Genomic DNA, 19,500 nt, shown 5'->3' on the forward strand with positions numbered 1-19,500 from the left:
CCTCTTCTTCTTCTTCATCCTCATCCTCCTCTTCTTCTTCTTCTTCTTCATCATCATCCTCATCCTCCTCTTCTTCTTCTTCCTCACCATCATCCTCTTCTTCTTCTTCTTCATCATCATCCTCTTCTTCATCCTCATCCTCTTCTTCTTCTTCTTCTTCTTCTTCTTCATCCTCATCCTCATCCTCTTCTTCTTCTTCTTCTTCCTCATCCTCTTCTTCTTCTTCTTCATCCTCATCCTCTTCTTCTTCTTCTTCTTCTTTATCCTCATCTTCTTCTTCATCCTCATCCTCTTCTTCTTCTTCTTCTTCATCCTCTTCTTCTTCTTCTTCCTCATCCTCTTCTTCTTCTTCATCCTCATCCTCTTCTTCTTCTTCTTCTTCTTCTTCTTCATCCTCATCCTCTTCTTCTTCTTCATCCTCTTCTTCTTCTTCTTCCTCATCCTCTTCTTCTTCTTCATCCTCATCCTCTTCTTCTTCTTCTTCTTCATCCTCATCCTCATCCTCTTCTTCTTCTTCTTCTTCTTCATCCTCATCTTCTTCTTCATCCTCATCTTCTTCTTCTTCTTCATCCTCATCCTCTTCTTCTTCTTCCTCATCCTCATCCTCTTCTTCTTCTTCCTCATCCTCATCCTCTTCTTCTTCTTCTTCTTCTTCCTCATCCTCATCCTCTTCTTCTTCTTCTTCTTCCTCATCCTCATCCTCTTCTTCTTCTTCATCCTCATCCTCTTCTTCTTCTTCTTCATCCTCTTCTTCTTCTTCTTCTTCTTCATCCTCTTCTTCTTCTTCTTCTTCTTCATCCTCATCCTCTTCTCCTTCTTCTTCTTCCTCATCATCATCCTCTTCTTCTTCTTCTTCTTCATCCTCATCTTCTTCTTCTTCATCCTCATCCTCTTCTTCTTCTTATTCTTCTTCATCCTCATCCTCTTCTTCTTCATCCTCATCCTCTTCTTCCTCATCCTCTTCTTCTTCATCCTCATCCTCTTCTTCTTCATACTCATCCTCATCCGCTTCTTCTTCTTCTTGTTCTTCATCATCCTCACCCTCTTCTTCTTCTTCTTCATCCTCATCCTCTTCTTCTTCATCCTCATCCTCTTCTTCTTCTTCTTCATCCTCATCTTCTTCTTCCTCATCCTCATCCTCTTCTTCTTCATCCTCATCCTCATCTTCTTCTTCTTCTTCTTCATCCTCATCCTCTTCTTCTTCAATTGAAGCTGCTTCTGCTCCGCCACTCTGCCATTGGACTCTTGATAGTCGTCTCCCCACACTGCTGCTGGGGGGACTTTTTAACATAGGCCTCTGTATGGCCTTCAAATTAAGCTGCTTACGCTTCGCCACTCTGCCATGGGCCCCTGTACCGCCTCCTCATGCTGCTGCCAGGTCCGTAATCTGCCATGGGCCCCCGTACCGACTCCTCATGCTGCTGCCAGGCCCGTAATCTGTCATGGGCCCCTGTACCGCCTCCTCATGCTGCTGCCAGGTCAAAAGTGTGTCATGGGTCCCTGTACGGCCTCCCATTGCTGCTGTCTCCATCGCCACACTCTGCCATGTGCCACTTTCAGGTCTCCTCACACTGCTGGTGGGTTCCATTTTGTCATAGGGTGCTGTATGGTCTCCCATTGCTGCTGCCTCCACCGCCACACTGTGGCTCCACACTCTGGTTTTGGCCCCGTGACTGCCCAAATGAGTGAAGTGTGCGGTGATTCTAAGATCGACGGCACTCATCTGCATGTCATACTGACTGACAGTATTATTTCTCTTCCCCAGCAGACTCCAAGGGCATTTAAATTAAAGGTACAGTGTTCTGCACTAATGTAAAGGCTCTCTGAAGCCTAGAAACCCTTTTAATAAGTTAAATTCGCAGCGAATAAATTCGCATCGAATCGAATTTATTCCGCAAATTTGGCGAATCAGCCGAATCGAATTTTTGAATAATTCGCTCATCTCTAATTGTTTTCAATGAAAATATGTTGTTTTTTTATTGTAGGCTGTAATTCTTAGGAATAACTCACTGAAATCTGTCCAAACAAGAGTCTAGTAAACATCCCGGGTATGATAACATTTGAAACACGAAATCATAAACTATAATATAATAAATAATCATTAATAATAATAATAATATAATAATAATACATTTTATTTGATAATGTAATCAAACCAAAAACACTGATATTTGAAATATAGCGCCAAGTTCGCACATCACTGAGCTCAGTTGCAGAATCGTTTTCAGTGTCTGATGACGAAATTCCCCACAAATCATTATCGCTCAATTCTGCAAGTGGTTCTAATTTACTATCGCTGTTCTCTAGCTGGTCTAAAACTGATTTTGACCTAAAGGGACGCTTTTTGGACGCCATGGACGTTTCTCAGTTTCCAGGCAGAAAGGACGGTAAACATACAGGCAAGGCACAGGACAAAGCACTAGGGACAAAATGTATGTGAAATGGTTTGATACAGTAATGTAATAGTATCAGATTTTAGAGTATTATGTGTATGTAAAATTTTGAGATTTTTGAATCTCCCGCCGGTTACATCCCCCGTACATCCTGGCGCTCGCAGGGTACGGAACCCGGAAGACGGATGCCGGCATCAGCAGGAGGACATGGCCGGGGATACAGGACAAGGTAAGTGATCCAGGGATCCCAGAGCAACACTGCAGTGTAATCCTGAGTGTAGCTGGGGGTTACCGCTTCTGATACTGAAACTTAATCCCAAGCTACACTCGGGAATACTGCCAGGGGGGTTAAAGAGGAAGTAACCCCTGTAGAAATTTGCTTACGTACTTTCCTCAATCTCAGCCTAACCTTACAGTCCACTCTGTGTGTGCTAAAGAAGTACCATCCAAATTCAACATCACTTAAAGGAGAAGTTCCCTTTGCTTTGTGCTCACCCTCTCTTGAAAAAATCTTCCTTTACATCAAGAAAGATTTAAATCCTCATGTGCTCCTACTAGGGCCCCATCGAGCGAGCAGAAGATCGGAAACTTCAGTTTAAAAGGGACATTGACATATCTAATTAAAGAGCTTCTTTCTTTTCTCAGAGTTAAACCCACCCATCAGTAATTGAGAGCCCAAACGTGAGTTAGTCTGGCAATTTGTTAGTTTCCCTTCAGCTCACTTGGGAAGAAACGTCTCAGAACTGGAGCTACTGTTTAAATTCTGATTTCTGGACATTTAAGAATTGATTGAAGTTGTGCTGTGTTGCAACCCTTACTTGAGTCTTCTAAGAGAGTTAGCTGTTATTCTATGCGTATACTTTCTTGTCATTTTACTGTGTTTGCATTTTTACCTCAATATAGCCAAAATATCAGTTCACTTTAAACTGTGTGTGAGTCTATTTTATGGTTGCAGCCAGAGGTTTCTCCTGGTCAAAGGTCTAAGGTGGTGTCAGCAAGGGTTGAGCTTCCAAGGCAGGCCCAAGACAGGGAACCTGAAAAAATACTCAGCCCTCAAGGGGGTCATGCTACACTTAATTACAGGATTTTTGATCACATTGTAACTTTGTGGTTTTGCAATGCTTACTGTGATGTAAACTACCATTGATCTACAACTGATCAAAGGATTTTTCAATAGTTTTTTTGCCATCTGCATATACTGTACTGTATGTATAAGAAAATGAGAAATGTATTTATTTCCTGTATGGTACCCAGGTATGTAGTGCTACATTATCTGACCACTAGAGGACAGAAGTAATACATTTTAAATATACTGTAAAGATAGATAAATACTGTACCATTTTTAAAGAAAACATGAGTGAGCAGGCAAAACACATTTCCTTTATTTCTTGTGGGATTCATATCCAACTGTAGGTCATACCAGAATGCCACAATCATAAAACAAAACATGGCAACGAGGAAACAAATGAAATTATCCTTGTTTAAAAGTCTGCAAACCCTTATTTCTTAATACTGTGTATCATCCTATTTAGCATCAATGACAGTGTGCAGTTTTTTTAATAGTTGCCCATGAGGCCCCGCTTGCTTAAGACCCCCCCCCCCCCCCCAGAGTGGCCTGATGATCCGTGAGTCACTCCAAAAACGTCATCTTTTTCTGCTGTAACCACAGGCTTTGTGCTTAAGGTGTGCCATGCAGCTCATTTTTGCTCCAGTATCATCGTATTGTCCTCCTTGAAACAACCACGCTGTCTTTTTCCAGAGCAGTGGCTGTATTTCTCCTGAGGTTATCTGTAGGTTTTTCTTTGTATCCCAAAGAATTCTTCTGGCAGTTGTGGCTGCAATCTTTCCTGGTCTAGCTGACCTTGGCTCGGTATCAAGAGATCCTTGAATTTTCCACTTTTTAAGTGATTGATCAGTACTATCTGGCATATTCAAGGCTTTGGTTATCTTTTTCTATCTTTTTCCATCTATATAAAGTTCCATTCCACGTGAGGGCTAACAAACTCTTTGCCTAGATATACACAGACACTAATTGCAATTTAAAAAGCCACAGATGTGGGAAATTAACCTTTAATTGCCAGTTTAACCTGTGTGTGTCACCTTGTGTGTCTCTACCAAAGCCAAACGCTCCAAGGAGCCAAATAACTATGTGATAATAAATAGCTTCATACGATCACTATCCTTAAATAAAAGACACTTTTTTGCATGATCAGTCATATTTTCAATATCAGTGCCAAAATGTTACGATTTCTACCAGGTTATTCAAACTTTTGAGTGTGTGTGTGTGTGTATAAGGTTTGCTTTTTTTAAGCTTTATTTTTTTGAGTACTGATTTATTAAGCTTTTAATTTTCGAACATGCTGCTATTTTGTGCCAGTAGATTTATATACTTGTTAATTTTTTATTATGTATGTTTTATTCTTTTGTATTTACAAGTGTCGATGCCAGTATTTATGCTATGTATCTACAGGCTACGATTGTATACTTTGGAGCCTATTTCTAATAAAGTTTTACAGCGAATGTCTCAGCAATTGTGCAAAAAGTCACAAATAAAACTTGTAATTTTTGTAATATGTTTTATTCAATTAATATTCAATAGAAAAAATAGTCTTAACATTCAACCAAAAGAGCTAAAGAACAGTTGACCAATAGAAAAAAGCAGCTGTTCTGTCTCTCCAATCTAAGCATTGAAAGTGTGATCTCTGTAACTTACAGTTGTGATGAGATATCGATAACTCCAATCTCAGTTGGATACCACAGTCAGTGACTTAATGATGATATCTTGTAGATCTTGTGAAGTTTATTCCATAAACTGAGAGAACCTTACAACAATGAACATTCGATAGTTCAAAAGATCATAATGTGATCTGCTTCATGACATGAGGCTAGAGCTGCAATTCATTTCTGGGAAAAGGGGAGGGCTATCTATACAGCATTAACTAAACCAAAGAAAAAGGAGGAGCAGAGAAAAAATATAGAAAACTAGAAAACACTTAAAGGCATATGACAGTCAATATGACAGTCATGTGAAACATGACATTAGCCTAGCACTATAGGCTAAGTACATTCGGCCAAAAGAGGAAATAATATGAGGGAGACAAACACACTGGAAACTAAGGGGTGCATTTATAAAAAAAAATATGGAATCGCTATTCATCCTGTGAAACTGCATGTACATTTGTTTTGTGAAGAGGCAAAAACTAATGTTATTGAACTATTTTCTCTCCATTTCTAATGTTTTTTGGTTATAAAAATAGAATGAATTAGGTAGATACCACATTATAACCACTAGATGGAGCCGATGATTACATTAAGCACTTTACAGCCAACCTATTGTAATATGACAAATTTAAATATAGTGCAGCACTAAAATATATCAGAGACAAAAGTGACAATTGTTGTATAAATTAGTTCGTAGCCAGTGTCAAAAAACATGAATCCTTATTCCAACCGGAAACTGGTGTTTGTGCAGTCAGAAGTGATAAGAATGCACACTCACCAGAGCGCATAATCAAATGCGCATTTGTATATAAATATCCTGAAGTCACTAAGGATCATCAAGGTCTGGTCAGGAATGGAGATGAATCGCTCACTATATTTAAATTTGTCTGTTTGAGGTTTTTTTGGTTACCTGAGTGCCTAGCAGCTTTTTAGTGCGCTCGCAACTACATATTATCTATATTGTAATATGACAGCCTCTCCGTTCTGTGTGGATGTCATATGAAGTCCTTCCCAGAATGCGCCTCGCAAGCGCCCAGCGGGCTGTGCTAAAGCGTGATCTGTCACCCACTGTGTACAGTGGACACAGCAGATGACAAATTAGTGTACCGTGCTGCTGCAAGTACCATGTGATTGCTGTGACCAGTCACAGCACATCACATGGCATTTGTACACAATCAATGGCTTCCATTTATAGCCATTCAATGTGTACTATTGTGTTGCTCACTGTGATTGGTCACAGTGATCATATAGCACAGCCCATCTGTACCATGTGATTATCTGTGGCCAATCACTGTTAATCACAACAATACACATTCAATGAATGGATTCATTCACAACGAATGGTTGCTTACAGTGAATATTGCTGTTATAAGCGATCACTTCAACAGAGTAGTACCATGTTACTGTGGTAACACTGTACTGCCCTGGTCACAGTACTGTATGTAAAAAAAACTCTTTAGAAAATGTAAAAAACATAAAAAAAAGAAAAAATTTAAAACATGGATTTTTTTTAACATACTGTCACCAGTCAGTGTCCCTGATCACCACCGCACCAGTTGTATTATGACTTTGTACCATACTGGTGACAGTATGTTAAAAAAAAGGTGAAAAAAAACAAATGTCTGCTTCTCCTCTCTCCAGGCATTCTCTGCTGGCAGTAGGAACATGGAGAGATTGGTTCCTCTATATGCAGTCGCCCCCGCCGTTCCTCTCATCCAGGCAAGCAGGAAGCCACATGGGCACCCTTCACCGTGGGGCCGGGTCACAATTGCAACCCCTGTGCAGCAAGTTTCTTTGCCTTAATCATAGCTTGCAGAAAAGAAAATCACCCGATACACTGAATGTGTTGATGGGGGATTCCCTTCTGCTGCACTATTGTATTATAACAGTGGGAGATTTCCCCACCAACAGAATACAATGATCACCACTGGCAGCTATAGCCTGAGGCTGTAACCATACAGAAAAAAAACAACATGCCTGTTTACTGAAGTCGATCAATAGATCAACCTCAGTACAACCAGCCTGCCCATACATGGATCAAAATTCAGGCGGTTCCAGCTTACTCGGTCAAATTTTGATCCGCCTATGGCCAGTTTAAAGTGCAACTAAACCCACATCATAAAAAACTCTCAAATGCTGTATTACATGATGTTCATACTCACTCAGTCACTATGGGATTGGTTTTCTGTATTCTGCAAAAAACCTGGTTGATCCTGCTGTTCTCTATCTCCCCCTTCTGTCCCCACTGTAGCTGGGGATTTTTCAGTGCAGTGTTGGCAGCTTTACACATATTCAGTTAGCAGTTTCTATGCTGAGCATTTTTTCTCTATCACATCTGAGCAGCCCATGTGAGTATAGAGTCTCACATGTGGACATACACACAGTGGTAAATGACAGTCCATTCCCACCTTCTCCTCCATTCCCACTAGCCAGCTACACACAGTGGGGGTGGGATATTACATGTAGATTGATGGAGGCTTCACCTCCTTGTTATTCGAAGACACAGGCTGGAGGGGCATGACCCAGTCTGTGACTGGCAGTGGTACACCCATACCATGTTATTGCCAAAAAAAAATAAAGATTTGATTTCAAATCTATATTTGTATGATGATTTAAAATGGTTTATTGATACTAATCATTTATTTTTACTCTGTATCCCAAAGGCTGTTATTTGTATTTTGAATATGAATACGTGACCAGAAGCAGAGGACTAGAAGCTCCTCCTGCTTATGCTTTCCTACAAACAGGCTGAGAAAGAGCTGGGTCACGTCACAGCCATATATCAATTAGAAACAAAGTACTTAGATGTTTGGGTTTTTTTAATTAAAATAATTACAGTGCCATCATCCACATACAGAAATAGAAGGAATAATGTAAATTAAATAGTGTGTGTTTAGTAGCACTTTAGAAATCAATCTGCAAGATAATCATAGCATGGAGCTGAAGTCTTTAGAGTTCTGCACATGGCTCCTGTAATTGAAAACAAGAATAGCTAAGCAGGAAAGGTTCATTGGATTTTATGGGATTTTTTTTTTATCTCACAGCATATAAAGTGCACGGACCAGTCAAAAAAGCTCATAGCCCATACATTTCCCCTCTATTCTTCACTCTTCTTCAAATCTACACTTAGAATTTAAGGCTAATGTCTGCCAACTACTACTCCTCTTGTGCCTCCAGCCTGCTGGCAATAGAGGAATCCAACCTAACCCCCCTCCACTCCGAGGCATTGTATTCTGATTGGCTGCTGCCACTAATCAAGCAAAATTTTCTAACCTGTCCCTTTTTTAGAAGTGATCAAAAAAAGGGAAGGCCACACACTGATCAACATTCAGCCAGTCCCTGCTGAACTTGAGAATTTCAATCAGTGTATGGTCAGCTTTAGGAATAGGTGCTATCTGTCACTGCATGAGCCCGGTATCTACATACATATATAACCATAAATCACCAGCGCCAAATTTAAACAAAATAAAACAAATAAGTGCTGCTTCTCATCAGTGCAAACCTACATCAAATAATATATCTAAACAACACAAACAGCGCAAAAAAATATTGATTAATGTGTTACACCCCAAACAAATTTGATCATGACATATATGAATAAGATATAAATAATATTAATAAAATTAATATTAAAAGAACAAAAGTCCCACTCCAAAATAGGTAAAAAAATATGTGAAAAAATCCTTAAAAAACCCCAAAAAGTCCTCTTTCCAAAGAAATGTGCTTCCACCAAAAATAGCGCTCAAACAATATATACCGCACTCACCAAATATTGGTGAAAAAAACGACTTTTAGGTATTTTTGGGATCCTAGACCCAGTTAATAAGCCTCCAGATCTCCACTCCACCAAAGGAAAGCCAACTTCCAGTCTGCAGGACCACCAGACTCCACTCTCCAGAAATACTCAGTATAATGTAGGGAAAAACAGAATAACATAGCGTAATACTGCAACACTTGGTTAAATCACTAATCAAGTACCAGGCCACTCGCATTCTTTAAGATAAAAATCAGCATTTTAATTGCATAAGATGAATCCACAATTGTCACAACATCAAGGGTAGTTTCCACAGATCCCACAGTCAGCAGCAGATGACAGCATAGAGAATCTCCCATACACAAGATGGCCCCCAGGAACGCTGCATGCCAGCGTGCGTTCCACTCACCAGAAGTGCCGTAATACGTATGACGGCGGAACCGGAAGTGCGTCCAGCAGCAGATGACAGCATAGAGAATCTCCCATACACAAGATGGCCCCCAGGAATGCCGCAAGCCAGCGTGCGTTCCACTCTTAATACGTATGACAGCGGAACCGGAAGTGCGGCGTTCCTGGGGGCCATCTTGTGTATGGGAGATTCTCTATGCTGTCATCTGCTGCTGGCATGTGGCGTTCCTGGGGGCCATCTTGTCCTGCACTCAGGTAATGAGTGCAGGACAGAGGAGCCTCTTAAAGAAGAAGGTACAGGTCTGTGAGAGCCAGAAATCTTGCTTGTTTGTAGGTGACCAAATACTTATTTTCCACCATAATTTGCAAATAAATTCTTTCCAAATCAGCCAATGTGATTGTCTGGATTTTTTCTTCTCATTTTGTCTCTCATAGTTGAGGTCTACCTATGATGCCAATTACAGGCCTCTCTCATCTTTTTAAGTGGGAGAACTTGCACAATTGGTGGCTGACTAAATACTTTTTTGCCCCACTGTATGTGCACACTTTAATGAAATATTTTTTTTTCTATTCCAACAGATTTTCCAGGGTCCATGCCAGATGCTAAATGGGAAGGTAATCTCAGAGCGATAAAGTGGAGTGATGACAGCACTCACGATGGTTGCCACGGTAATAGGTTCTCATTGTTTTTAAGTCTACTATGAAAGTCATAGATAACAGGACACATGATCCACGCAATAGAATAGGATATAACAACTCCCAGGAGGTAGAGAAGCCTGTCCTTTTTTAAATGCCTATTTAAAATTTTAACTACTGGTGTCTTCAGCTTTCACTTACAGTACAATGGTGGCAGATCACAACTTTCGGTTAAGCAAAAAAGTCAGCACAATGAGGTATAGTTTTTCTTTAATTAAAAAACATACTCTGATAAACTTATATATATATTAGAAAATATTTATATACAAATGGAGAGCTGCATGTGATCCAATAACAGGTAGTCCATGCACTGACATCCAGCAAGCTCGCAAGTACTGCCACATACATAAATGCAAAATAGAAGGGATGAGACGCAGATCTTTTTTTATTTAGTTTTGCATACCACAAGAAACATACAATGACTGCCTTGGGCAATTCCACCAATTCTCAAGTTCAGGTCATGTAAGAACAAATTACAAATATATGTATATGCTTTAAGACAGAACTGTTTTTGGTAACTAAGTAATTTATTCTGTATATAATGTAGTATGACATGCAATTTATTTCATATTAGTCACCATATATGAAAAAACAATACAATGTCCATCATAGTACAGAAAAATTCAAAACAAAATGTTCAGCAAGTCTCTCACTTGTGCAATATTTCTGTCGTAGATCATTCTTCTTGATCTAGACAAAGAAAAGATCATCATCCTCAACCATAATCCATAAAAATAAAAATCATATGCTTGTTAAAGGAGTATTAAACCCAAAAGAAAACATTTATTACTGTATATTACATCCTACCAATTTTTAGATGTGATGGCAGCATTAGTTTAATATTTTATGCTTGCTTTCTTTCTTCTATTTTCATCTAGCGATCCAGTAAATTTGTTGCTTTTCAATAGAACAAGCTCTTTTGCAGTTAGAGTGATGAGACAAACCATTTAAAATTGAAAGAGGTGCTTAAAATGATTAGCTTTATTTATTTATGTAAAACCTTTATCCTAAGGCCTCATATACACTGCTGCTCCTAAATGTGAGTTCAGGAGCTTTTGGCGTTTTTTTGCCAAAGTCCCTGAACTCAACTCAGTAAAAGCCATCTGACCTCTGACATCAACAGGGCATTTTTTTAAACAGAACTGCCGTTCACTGGACATTTTCTCTTTTTTGGACCATTCTTTGTTAACCGTAGAGATTGTTGTGCATGAAAATCCCAGCAGATCAGCAGTTTTTGAAATACTCAGACCAGCCCGTCTGGAACCAACAACCATGTTACGTTCAAAGTCACTTAAATCTCCTTTCTTCCCCATTCTGGTTTGAACTTCAGTAAGTTGTCTTCACCATGTCTAAATGCATTGATTTGCTGTGGTTGGCTGATAAGCAATTTGTGTTACCAAGCAATTGAACAGGTGTACCTAATAGAGTGGCTGGTAAGTAAATTTACACTGCTCAAAAAAATTAAAGGAACACTTTGAAAACATAAAGGATATCTATGGGGAAAAATATCATGCTGGATATCTATACTGATATGGACTGGGTAATGTGTTAGAAACATAAGGATGCCCTATTGTTTGATGAAAATGATCAATCTACAGAGGACTGAATTCAAAGACACACCGAAAACCAAAGAGAAAAAATTATGCAACAGGCAGGTTCATTTTTCTGAAATTTCATTACAGCAACTCAAAATGGCACTTAGTAGTTTGTATGGCCCCCACGTGCTTGTATGCATGCCTGCCAATGTAGGGGCATGCTCCTAATGAGATAACAGATGTCTGGGCAGCACAGTGGCTAAGTGATTAGCACTTCCACCTGGCAGTACTAGGGTTGTCGGTTCAAATCCCAACCACGGCACCACCTGCCTGGAGTTTGCATATTCTCCCTGTGCCTGCATGGGTTTCCTCCCACACTCCAAAGACATGCTGGTAGGTTAATTGGTTCCTGTCTAAATTGGCCCTAGTATGTGTATGTATGAATATAAGTTAGGGACCTTAGATTGTGCACCCCTTGAGGGTTAGGGACTGATGTGAATGTACAATATATATGTAAAGTGCTGTGTAAATTGACAGCGCTATATAAGTACCTGTAATAAATAAATGTCCTGGGGTATTTCCTCCCAGATCTGGACCAGGGCATCACTGAGCTCCTGGACAGTCTGAGGTGTAACCTGGTAGCTTTGGATGGACCAAAACATGATATCCCAGAGGTGTTCTATTGGGTTTAGGTCAGGCGAGCGTGGGGGCCATTCAATGGTATCAATTCATTCATCCTCCAAGAACTTGTTACATGAGGCTGGGCATTGTCATGCACCAGGAGGAACCCAGGACCCACTGCACCAGCACAGGGTCCAACAATGGGTCCAAGGATTTTATCCTGATACCTATTGGCAGTCAGGGTGCCATTGTCTAGCCTGTAGAGGTCTGTGCATCCCTCCATGGATATGCCTCCCCAGACCATTAATGGCCCACCACCAAAATGGTCATGTTGAACGATGTTACAGGCAGCATAACGTTCTTCATGGCTTCTCCAGACCCTTTCACGTCTCTCACATGTACTCAGGGGGAAACTACTCTCATCTCTGAAAAGCACAGGGTGCCAGTGGTGGACCTGCCAATTCTGGTGTTTAATGGCAAACGCCAATCGAGCTCTATGGTGCCGGGTGGTTAGCACAGGGCCCACTAAAGGACGTTGGGCCCTCAGGCCACCCTCATGAAGTCTGTTTCTGATTGTTTGGTCAGAGACATTCACACTAGTGGCCTGCTGGAGAGCATTTTGTAGGGCTCTGGCAGTGCTCAGCCTGTTCCTCCTTGCACAAAGGAGCAGATACCGGTCCTGCTGATGGGTGAAGGACCTTCTACAGCCCTGTCCAGCTCTCCTAGAGTATTATTATTATTATACAGTATTTATAAAGCGCCAATAGTTTGCTCAGCGCTGTACATTACAAAGTAACTGCCTGTCCCCTGGAAACAAAACAAATAAAATGGTGTTGCGCTAATATCAATAGTACTAAGGACACAATAATTCAAAGAGTGGGGAGACAGAAAAAATAACCCCAAAACAAAGGTGATAAGTATAAAGGCCTGAATCCAGACCTAATTAGGTGCAATATGAACTGTGGCAAAGACAACGTGAGTAATAATCAACAAATGAACATAAATAATACATAAAAATGTAAAGGCCTGAACCCAGACCAAACTAAGTGCAATTTAGATTGTGATGAAATACAACGTGAACAGTAGTCACCAAGTGAACATAAATAATGTATTACAACATAATAGGACTAACATGTCCTAAATAAAAGTGCACAAAAAACACTGTGCAAAGAAAACTGTGCCAGAATTAAATGGCAAAAAATATGTGCAAAACTAACAATACAATGTGCATGAATCTATAAAGGCATCGTAAATAATACATAAAAATGTAACGGCCTTAAACCAGACCAAGCTAAGTGCAATATGGATGGTGATGAAAACAACGTGCACAATAATCAATGAGTGACCATAAATAATGTATTCAACATAATAGGACTAACACGTCCTAAATAAAAGGGCACAAAAAGCACCGTGCAAAGAAAACTGTGACAATCAAAAAAGCAAAGAAATATATGTGCAAAACTAATTATACAAGGTGCATGAAACTAAAAATGCACCTTATAATCAGGATTGATGCCAGTGAAAAATGCACAGTGGAAATAAACGTGCGTCAATAAGCACAAAAAATAATTAAAGCAACGTGACATAACAAATATTGAGTGACCATCAAAATAAACATGTGATCATCAAATCAGCATAAAGTCCATGTAAATAGGCCGCCAACTCCAAACGAACAAAGCAACTGGGTGAAATGAATGATAAATCTGTCACAGGCTAAAATGCCTCCTCACCTCCACGCCAAGACCCCAAGGGGCCACACAGTTTTCAGGCCTCACACTCCCAATAGATACCCAATATGATAGAATCACACCGATCACAGGAATACGGTCTTCCTCACCATATAACCGTAATGGTAATCCTTTTCACAGGAACATCAGCCAGCTCAGACTCACCCCAGAGGAGAAAGAGAGAGCACTTCCATAGTGTAGTCATTTTAAAGCAAAAACTTTAATGGAGAAATGCCAAATGAACACTTACATCACATCAGTTGAAATCAGGCCTCAAACACATGTATTGATATGGGTTTATACTTCCAGGGTGTACCAAAATGGCAACGACCATCACCACGCTCCGCTAACAGACCCACTCTTCCATGCTCTTGAGACTGTGCTGGGAGACACCACAAACCTTCTGGTAATGGCACGTATTGATGTGCCATTTTGGAGGAGTTGGACTGCCTGTGCAACCTCTGTAGGGTCCAGGTATCACCTCATACCAGTAGTGACACTGACCCTAGCCAAATGCAAAACTAGTGAAACAGTCAGAAAAGATGAGTAGGGAAACAAATGTCAGTGGCCTCCGCCTTTAAAACCATTCCTGTTTTGGGGGTGTCTCATTGTTGCCCATCTAGTGCACCTGTTAATTTCATTAACACCAAAGAATCTGAAACTGATTAACAACCCCCTCTGCTACTTAACTGACAAGATCAATATCCCAGGAGTTTAATTGACTTGATGCTATACTCTGATCAAAAAGTGTTCCTTTTTTTTTTTAGCAGTATATATACATATTACATGGGGGTTACATTTCAGTGAGCATAATTTTATGCTTCATCAAAGAATAATCCAGCAATTTCTTGCACCCCCACCCTTTTAATGACTGATCTACACTATGTAGCGGAAATGCAAATATATCTTTGCTCTGGTCCTAAATGGTTTGCCCCGAACCTCAAATTCTGAGGTCCCCTGCCAGTGCTCTAGGCTCCTCCTCCCTTCCGGGTGCCCCATAGCAAGCTGCTTGTTATAGGGTCACTCATCTGGGCTTGATTCCAAGCTGGTATGTGTGTGTCTATTGACACATACAGTGCTGCTTGGCCCCACCCTCCACTCCCTCCTCACAGGCTGTGATTATCAACAGCAGTAGATGCAGATGGCTCCCACTGCTGCCTCCATGTCCAGTGAGGAGAGAGAAATGAGAGAGCTGCTACTCTCAGGCACAGCGCTGGATAAATACTGGGCTCAGGAAGGTATTAGGAAGGGGTAAGAGGGTTCATTTTAATGTAGCCCTAATTAACAGAATATACTTACCTCCCTCCACCACTCGGTTCAGTTGCCAAGAGCTAAGAAAAAAGCTTTGTGTAAGGTATGATTCACTGGAGTCATAAGTTGAACAGGGCTATGGACTTTCTATGTCTAGCACCTTTTGGTGTGCTACTAGAATAGTGTAGGTAAATTTATTGTTTATGACTTATGGTAACTCTGCAAGTCTGTAATTAGGTTGGGTTACTGCAGGTCAGGCTGGATGGCTTAACAGGTTGGGACTCTATTGCCTCCAACTGGTTCTGGAGGACAATGAAATCTTCCAGAAACCAGTGGGTGGAAGGGTTGGAGACCTAATCTACATGTTTATGGGAGTCTGACCAATCCCAGGTTTGGAGGCCCTGGGAGTGATGAGACCAACCCATAAATATGGTAGAGTCAGGGTTCAAGGCTTGGGAGCAAGGAAGACAGAGTGAGTACATCAGCACACCCAGGGATTTACAAGGGTAGAGACTTCCACATGTAGCAAGCTTTTAAAGGACAGTGCTGTGTTTAAACCTTTATCCTTGTACTGGGAGATATTCAGAGCAGCCAGCAGGGCTGGTAGTGCCTGCTGGCTGTGGAGCTGGGAGCAGGAGAGCTGATCCTGCACTCTCTGGCTGGTGCATACCTCAGATCGCTGCCAGGGATAGAGGACACCAAATAGGGACATACAAGAACCTCACTGTCTGCCGGGCGGTGCAGGGTGTGTGTGCACTGAAAATTCATTCACTGCCCTGGAGAGATCGGAGAACACGCACACTGCCCACCTATAGGGATCGCATCTTAGCAGACACTGACAGCTAACTACGGCGACGGCACACCACTCATGTCCATCCGTGTCGAGTGTGTGATGGTGTGCAGGGCAGGGGAGGGGGGAAAAACATGGCAGTGTGTGTCTGATAATCCATCCTTAGAACATGTGGCCTGACGCCCCGGCCCACTGGGCAAATGCCCGGTGTGTCCTATGGCCAATCCAGGCCTGCCTGAAACAAAACGGCCCTCAAGAAGGTGGCCCTACATATGTGAAAGCACTGTTTGGCTCAGTGCTGCACTATGATCCTCCAAGTATCTGGTATTTTCTTTAGCTCCTGATACAGACCTTATAAAAGCCTAAAATTATCTAACAAAATAAGAAAAGGGGACATTACACTGCTTCAGTGTGATGTGTCCCTTGAGCTTCTGTCTTCTAGTTCAATTGTAATCCTCCTCCTCCGAGGTCCACCACCAAAATTTTAAGCTGTGGGAGGGTTAATAGGACTGAGGAGTAGTCTCAGGCACTCATCAATACAGCCCAGCTATGCCCTTTTCACTCAGCTCCTCCATTTATAGAAGCCATTGCTACAGTTTCTATTAAAGAAAAAAGTGGCTTAACATTGAAAACTGGTCACAGCAACCATCTAAAGGAGCTCTACAGCTCCTTTTTACATTTGCATGTTTCTGCACATGTCCATGGAATGCGAGAAAAGCGAGCATAACTCTTGCAGTATCATTAATTGTTAATGGCACCCAAATGCGACCACCAAATGTGCGTTTTCACCTGAAGCCAAAAAAGGTTCTGGTGCTTCTTTGGCATATTTGGGGTAGTCCATCACTATGCATATAGTGTGAAAGGGTGCAAAAAAAAGCACATGGAATTGTGTGATTACATGATGTGGGGGTGTGACTGGGACCTAATGAGGAAAGCTGCAGTGTCAACATCCCTTTAGAAGCAATTAACCCTTTGGGACTACCTCCCCAAAAATGAAATTTTTGCTGTAGTGGATGGCTAAAATCTGACTTGTATCTTAATGCAGACTTCAGGGGGGAAATCGGTGAGCCAATCACACAAGCAGGAAACTACACTTCTGGGAAAGTTCTCTGTAAACTGACTGGGTATGGAACACCTCCAGGCTTTGAATTTTACAGAAAATTACAGTACTGCAGATTGAAAAGGAAAAATTATTTTTGAGAACACTAAATTAAAATATGGCTTGTGTAGCAATTATATATACTATATATTTTTTATTTATTTGGTATTTTTTTCCCATGAAAATGGAGTTAACCTGTCAGCACAGAATGTTCTTAGAAGCTGCAATAACTATTTTTTCTCTTTTAGGCCGTTACGTCAGACAAGTTTGCGTATATGGAATAGGAGATTTAGAGTGGCTCCTCAAGTCAACAAATCTATTTGCCAACAAGTTTGAATTGAAGAGATATCCACCTACATTGGAGTGCATAGATGTGAAATTAAGACGCAGGACTTTAGCTGAAAGTGAAACCAAGCTACAACATCACTGGATATTTTAATCACTATGATTAAAATCACAAAAGAATATAAATATAAAGACTATCACTGTAAAAAGTATCAAAAGCATCTTATTAATAAATCTTTGTAAAAAAATTACATTGTAAAGATAATAATTTAATAAAAATTCAAATTTTTTGTTTCTTAAATAAAAGCAAATTTGCAAAAACAAAATGCAAAGCAGGGATGAAAAACTTTAGAGATCTAGTAGTAAAAAGCAGCACACTTTACACATAGTTAGGCACACATTAAACCCCTTGATCGCCCTAGATGTTAACCACTTCCCAGCCAGTGTCATTAGTACAGTGACAGTGTATAGTATTATCACTGATCACTATATTAGTGGCACTGGTGCTGTCAGTGGCAGTTAGTCAGTTCCCACCAGCATCACTTAGTGTCAAATTGCCCACTGCACTATCGTAGTCCTATTATAAGTTGCTGATCACCGCCATTAGTAGTATAATTTTTTTTTATTCCAGTATATATACCATAGTTTCACACCAACCAATTAATATACACTTATTGGGATTTTTTTTTTTAATCAAAGTCAAGTAGCAGAATACATTTTGGCCAAACTTTATGAAGAAATTCGATTTTTTTTATTTTTTATTGGATGTTTCATAGCAGAAAGTAAAAAAATAGTTTTTTTTTTAATTTCGGTCTTTTTTGTTTGTATCACAAAAAAAATAAAACCCAGTGGTCATCAAATACCACAAAAAGAAAGCTCTATTTGTGTGAAAAAAATTATATCAATTTCGTTTGGGTAGAGAGTTGTGTGACCATGCAAATGCCAGTTAAAAGAGCTCAGTGCAGTATAGCAAAAAATGGCCTGGTCATGAAGGGGGTAAAACCTTCCAGAGGTCAAGTGGTTAAAGTGGCATCCAAACCAACTTTATTCATCCTCTACAGGTACCATTCCTCCTGAACTCCACTTTCAGTGCAGCAAAAGACTCGTGACATGCAAGGAGAAAAACACTTCCAATAGTGTAAAAAAATCTAACTATATACTTTATTGCACACAAAATGAGGCTCACCAGACAAATTCTTGAAATTTAGCACATCACAAATGACATAAATCTCATGACCACTGTATGTACAGAGAATTGTTATATTATTAAAGCCGCTGGAGTCTCACCACTATGCACCTGTTTGACATCACTTCTGGTCATTCACTTCCATTATGTCACTTTCTGTTTACGCCCATCCGCATCCCGAAGATGTTTCGTCTTTACTGACTTCTTCCAAGAGATGATGGTAGTCACCAAAGGCACTTGTGGTGGTGTGTGTGAAGTGGAAAGAAGATACAGAAGTGGACTTTCATTTTTATAGAATTTTATTTAAGATTATTTTTGGGACTTAATACACTGGACTTTTCATCTTTATTATTTATTTTTATTGTTTATTTTTATCTGTGGAAATAAAATTCATGCACTTACATTGTTTCCAGTTTAAAAATACAATTAATGATGTATTATTGAATACAGAGAAAGTTCACCCCCCTATTTATTTATTTATTTTTGATGCTGGGTTGTCCTCAATTCAGATACTCCACCAACGAAAGGGTTGAGCATTATCCTGCTGAGGTCAACTTCTCTGCTGCCACCACTAAGGTCACGCACTGTTATTTGCACCCATGACATCATCGAGCGTCTACTGCCAGGATGATGCACAGATAGGTGTGACACCGTCCTGCTTTTGTGAATCTAAGACTATGCCTCCTGGGATATACATGTCACATATGCATGTGGACTGTGCATCATTCACCTAGGTGAGAATGGAGGGTTGGGGACACGCCGAAACCTGAACATAAAAAAAAGGTAAGCAAACAAAAAAAAAAAAGTTATGCAGCAAAGTGGGGGAGGGTTGGAGAAGAGAAAAGTTTATTTTCAGGCTAAAGAACCATTTTAATGTGTGTTGTTTATAACTTCCTCTTCTGCTTTTACAACAATGAGACAAAGCAAAGATGATTTGCATGAACTAAAACCAACTGGAAAATAATATATTTTCAAATAATGGCTGTAGATCAGAGAAGCAATGAATTGGTTGCTTTGGGTTACTGTATTTTAAA

At 40.3% G+C, this 19,500-nt stretch overlaps 1 protein-coding gene across 1 annotated transcript in view; it reads left to right on the top strand.

Annotated features, from left to right (window-relative positions):
- Positions 1-18,867, top strand: part of LOC149458321 (N-acetyllactosaminide beta-1,6-N-acetylglucosaminyl-transferase-like) — a 54,152-nt gene extending 35,285 nt beyond the window's left edge. Inside the window, exons 2-3 of the mRNA XM_089682180.1 lie at positions 9,856-9,945; positions 17,244-18,867. Coding sequence (XP_089538306.1) covers positions 9,856-9,945; positions 17,244-17,434 — 281 coding nt within the window. The 3' untranslated portion in view covers positions 17,435-18,867. The remainder of the gene's footprint in view (positions 1-9,855; positions 9,946-17,243) is intronic.
- The last annotated feature ends 633 nt before the right edge of the window (positions 18,868-19,500 follow it).

Source organism: Staurois parvus, unplaced genomic scaffold (genome assembly GCF_062004578.1).
Source record: "Staurois parvus isolate SC_StPar_1 unplaced genomic scaffold, SC_StPar_1.0 ptg000287l, whole genome shotgun sequence".
Lineage (NCBI taxonomy): Eukaryota > Metazoa > Chordata > Amphibia > Anura > Ranidae > Staurois > Staurois parvus.